Source organism: Diplotaxodon limnothrissa, linkage group LG17 (genome assembly GCF_057381915.1).
Source record: "Diplotaxodon limnothrissa isolate DT_005_m linkage group LG17, D_limnothrissa_male_GT1.1, whole genome shotgun sequence".
Taxonomy (NCBI): Eukaryota; Metazoa; Chordata; class Actinopteri; order Cichliformes; family Cichlidae; genus Diplotaxodon; species Diplotaxodon limnothrissa.
In genome coordinates, this window is record NC_140612.1 from 3,264,898 (window position 1) to 3,268,990 (window position 4,093).

Here is a 4,093-nt window from a genome sequence, read left to right on the forward strand (position 1 = left end):
TTCAAACATGGAAGGAGTATGGCACAACTGTAAACCTACCAAGACAAGGCCGTCCACCTAAACTCACAGGCCGAACAAGGAGAGCGCTGATCAGAAATGCAGCCAAGAGGCCCATGGTGACTCTGGACGAGCTGCAGAGATCTACAGCTCAGGTGGGGGAATCTGTCCATAGGACAACTATTAGTCGTGCACTGCACAAAGTTGGCCTTTATGGAAGAGTGGCAAGAAGAACGCCATTGTTAACAGAGAACCATAAGAAGTCCCGTTTGCAGTTTGCCACAAGCCATGTGGGGGACACAGCAAACATGTGGAAGAAGGTGCTCTGGTCAGATGAGACCAAAATGGAACTTTGGCCAAAATGCAAAACGCTATGTGTGGCGGAAAGCTAACACTGCACATCACTCTGAACACACCATCCCCACTGTCAAATATGGTGGTGGCAGCATCATGCTCTGGGGGTGCTTCTCTTCAGCAGGGACAGGGAAGCTGGTCAGAGTTGATGGGAAGATGGATGGAGCCAAATACAGGGCAATCTTGGAAGAAAACCTCTTGGAGTCTGCAAAAGACTTGAGACTGGGGCGGAGGTTCCCCTTCCAGCAGGACAACGACCCTAAACATAAAGCCAGGGCAACAATAGGATGGTTTAAAACAAAACACATCCATGTGTTGGAATGGCCCAGTCAAAGTCCAGATCTAAATCCAATCCAGAATCTTTGGCAAGATCTGAAAACTGCTGTTCACAAACGCTGTCCATCTAATCTGAAAATCTAAAATTGATTCATGTTTGTGGCTGTAATGTGACAAAATGTGGAAAAGTTCAAGGGGGCCGATACTTTTGCAAGCCACTGTATTTCCCAACATGAATCCTCGTGGTTAGTTTGGCTGAAAAGACAAATGAACGAACAAAAACATTTATATCTCAGAGAAGAGATCTCTATTAGATATTTTTTTACCCACTTGAATGGGAACTGTTGAATGATAACATTTCATACGGTCATTGTCAGCACGACGTGATTATATCGCAACAATAGAAGAAGAAAATAATCTGTTTAGCACAGATCACTACACCATGAGCCGATTTAAATCCATTGTAGATTCTAGTAAATAATCTCCAGGAAGTTATCACTTATAAGTTCTTATTCTTAGTTTCTAGTAAATGCTAAAACATTTCCTCCTTTATTAGCTCTGGAAAACTGCCTGGAAAACCAGGTCAGACTCACAGTTCTAATGTTTCAGCGTGCTATAAAAGTAACACAAACCCACCTATCATAGGGCAGTAGCTCAGCAAAGATGCAGAGATTCATTCCTTTAACACACAGACTCACAGACAATATGAAATCTTTTGCAGCCTTCTTGTTGGTCCTTAGTTACCCGTTTGTCAGTCATGGTAAGTCCTGATTTTAAAATGTGACAATGCAATATTTCTTGAAGCCAATGAAGGTAAAATAAATAGAGCAAAATAAAAAGTTTCCCTTAAAAGTGACAGATCATGCATTGAGTTAACTTGTGCTTTTTTCTTCACAGGCTGCACTTGCACGGAGGGTCCACAACAGTTTCCTGCTGTACAGATTGATGCTGGACAGGGGAACGTTGTGATGACAGACAGCAACAATTATGCATACTTTCTGCTTGGATCACAGTGGTACAAAATGGGCTCACTCACCCTGAAGCATGTCTCAGTGGGACCTGCAGGAATCTGGGGTGTTGACCTCGACGACAGGGTCTACAAATACGTAGCTGGCAGCTTTGTTTTTGCGAATGGTGAGCTTTATCACAGACTTAAGACAGTAGAGTGTGCGCGGTAGCAGCTGTTTGAATGAATGATCTGTACCTCTGTGTGTCTTCAGGTGAGAGTTTACAGCAGGTGGATGCTGGAGGTGATGGTCAGGTGGTGGGAGTTACTGACACCTCCACCATCCACTGTCTGAAAAGCACCATTGCCTCAGCCTACAGGGAACAGAGCACCCTGAGCTGGACAACCCTGCCTGGGCTTTTAATGTATGTCAGTTGCAGCTCAAAATATGGATGCTGGGGAGTGAACTCAGGTCAAAACATCTACTTCACAGTAAATTATTTTTTATTTTAATGATCATTTGTGTTGTTATTTGTATGATCAAGACATCTCACCATATTTGCTTTTCATGACAGAGAGTGACACCGAGCACCTGTGGCATCAGTGGCTGGATACAAGTGGATGGTCTTGCAGTAATGGTTGAAATTGGGACTGATGGAAGCGTCTTTGTTGTAAATAGAGGAGGAGAAGTCTTCCAAAGGTAAACACTTAATCTAGTCAAGCATTTTAACTAGCCCTGGCAGTATTTCTGTTCTTTCTTCTTTCTTTTTGCTTTGACTCTTTCAGTCTCTGTTTGAATCAGGTTATTGTGTTTTTGACTCCTCTGTTGTTATCCATGCAATGGATCAACCACTATTTTGCTCTTCAACCTTAGAATGACTTCTCCACAAATGAATAACAAATTGCTCACAAAGGCAATTTGTGCTTAAATCTTTCTAGAAGCGACTTTCATTGTAATGATCACTGAGCCATACAATGTTCATGTGTAGAATCACCAGTCAAATGCTACAAAAGAAAACTAGTAATGTTTACTTATAATCATCATAGTTTCTGTAACTCAGAAACTCAGTAAGTAAGAATTTTCAGATTTCAGTTGTGGATTCTTTGAATGATCTGTCTCTCCTCTATAATACATTTAGGTGTTCACTTAAAAGAAATCATAGAAATCTCATTTTTCACATCTGTTAAACATATTTACCTCTTCCTTTCACGCCTGCTAAGGCAGACGGCGTGGAGAGAAGAGAATGCGGACCCAAATGCAAACAAATGAGGTGGATGTTAACAGAAAGCAAGCCTTTATTTAGGGCTGCAACAAATATTACAAAACAAATGGCAGAAAGGAAACTAACAAAACCTAAACTGGGAAAAGGTGAACATGAAACTTGAAACATTGAACTAGAAAACATGAAACCTGGAAATGTGGAGTGAAGAAGAGCAGAGGAAATGCAGACGACCCGACAAAGAACAAAGGAAAACACACAATAAGTACAGAAGAGAGACACAGCTTAACCTAATCTGACACACGAGACAGGAAGGAAGCAAAACAGAAAACTCTAACACAGGACATGAGACTACCAAAGTAAAACAGGAAATACATGAACATAGAAACCTAGATAACTAGATGTAACACAGAACATTAACAAAATCTAAAGACTGGAAATCACCAACAATACTAAGGAATAACCAAAGGAGCTAGAAATGCAACAGACTAGACCATGAGAAACCCCCAAATCACAGAACATGAAGTAATCAAAAACATTATATTTGGGTCACCAGACCGAGCAACCATGAGACTTACAACTCTTAACTCAGGATAGATAATATGGCGAGGAGCTGAGGCCAAACCCTCAATTGCACAAATAAAACAGATCCAATGATTTAAGTATCAATGTCTTCTCTCTACAGACAAGGCATCGACAGCAGCACTCCACAAGGCACGAGCTGGACCAAAATACCAATGCCCTCTCGCATCAACCATGTGAGCTATGATCGTGGCAATCTGTGGGTCGTGACTGACTATGGGACCATCCTGAAATGTTTATACTAGTGGTTGTAGTCTTTCCTCTTCTGTCACATAAAACAATGTAAAAACTGATCAGCATTATGTCAACAATGAAAAATTCACGTGGGGAAATAATTGATTGTTTTATTGTGATTACATCTTAAGTGATTCAGCAACAACATGCATAACTACTAGAATGCTGTCAGATATTTACTTCTGTATCATTCACCTGCCATCCTTTCATAAACTCTTGATTCGCTGAGACTGTTTGGATTCAGTTTTTTATTTTTGCAAGTTGTGATCATTGCACATAGTAGACAAGCTTACATGAGATTATGATGGTGTTATATATTCATCAGTTTAACAGGGTCCAGACCTCTGGTGTTCTTTTATTATAAATCCCACTATGGGAGATGCACAATGCAACAACACCTCCTCCTGTACAGCAGAGTAGCTGCACCCATTTTCCACCTCAGTTCAAACAGAAGTGCTTCACATTGACCCGTAAATGTCATAAT

The 4,093-nt window shown here is 41.0% G+C and overlaps 1 protein-coding gene across 1 annotated transcript; it reads left to right on the forward strand.

Annotated features, from left to right (window-relative positions):
- The first annotated feature begins 1,332 nt into the window (after positions 1–1,332).
- LOC146614487 (fish-egg lectin-like) lies at positions 1,333–3,620 on the forward strand. The gene is made up of 5 exons (XM_085376201.1): positions 1,333–1,387; positions 1,525–1,761; positions 1,848–2,065; positions 2,149–2,273; positions 3,479–3,620. Exons 1-5 carry the CDS (start codon positions 1,333–1,335, stop codon positions 3,618–3,620), a joined length of 777 nt encoding a protein of 258 aa, XP_085232327.1.
- The last annotated feature ends 473 nt before the right edge of the window (positions 3,621–4,093 follow it).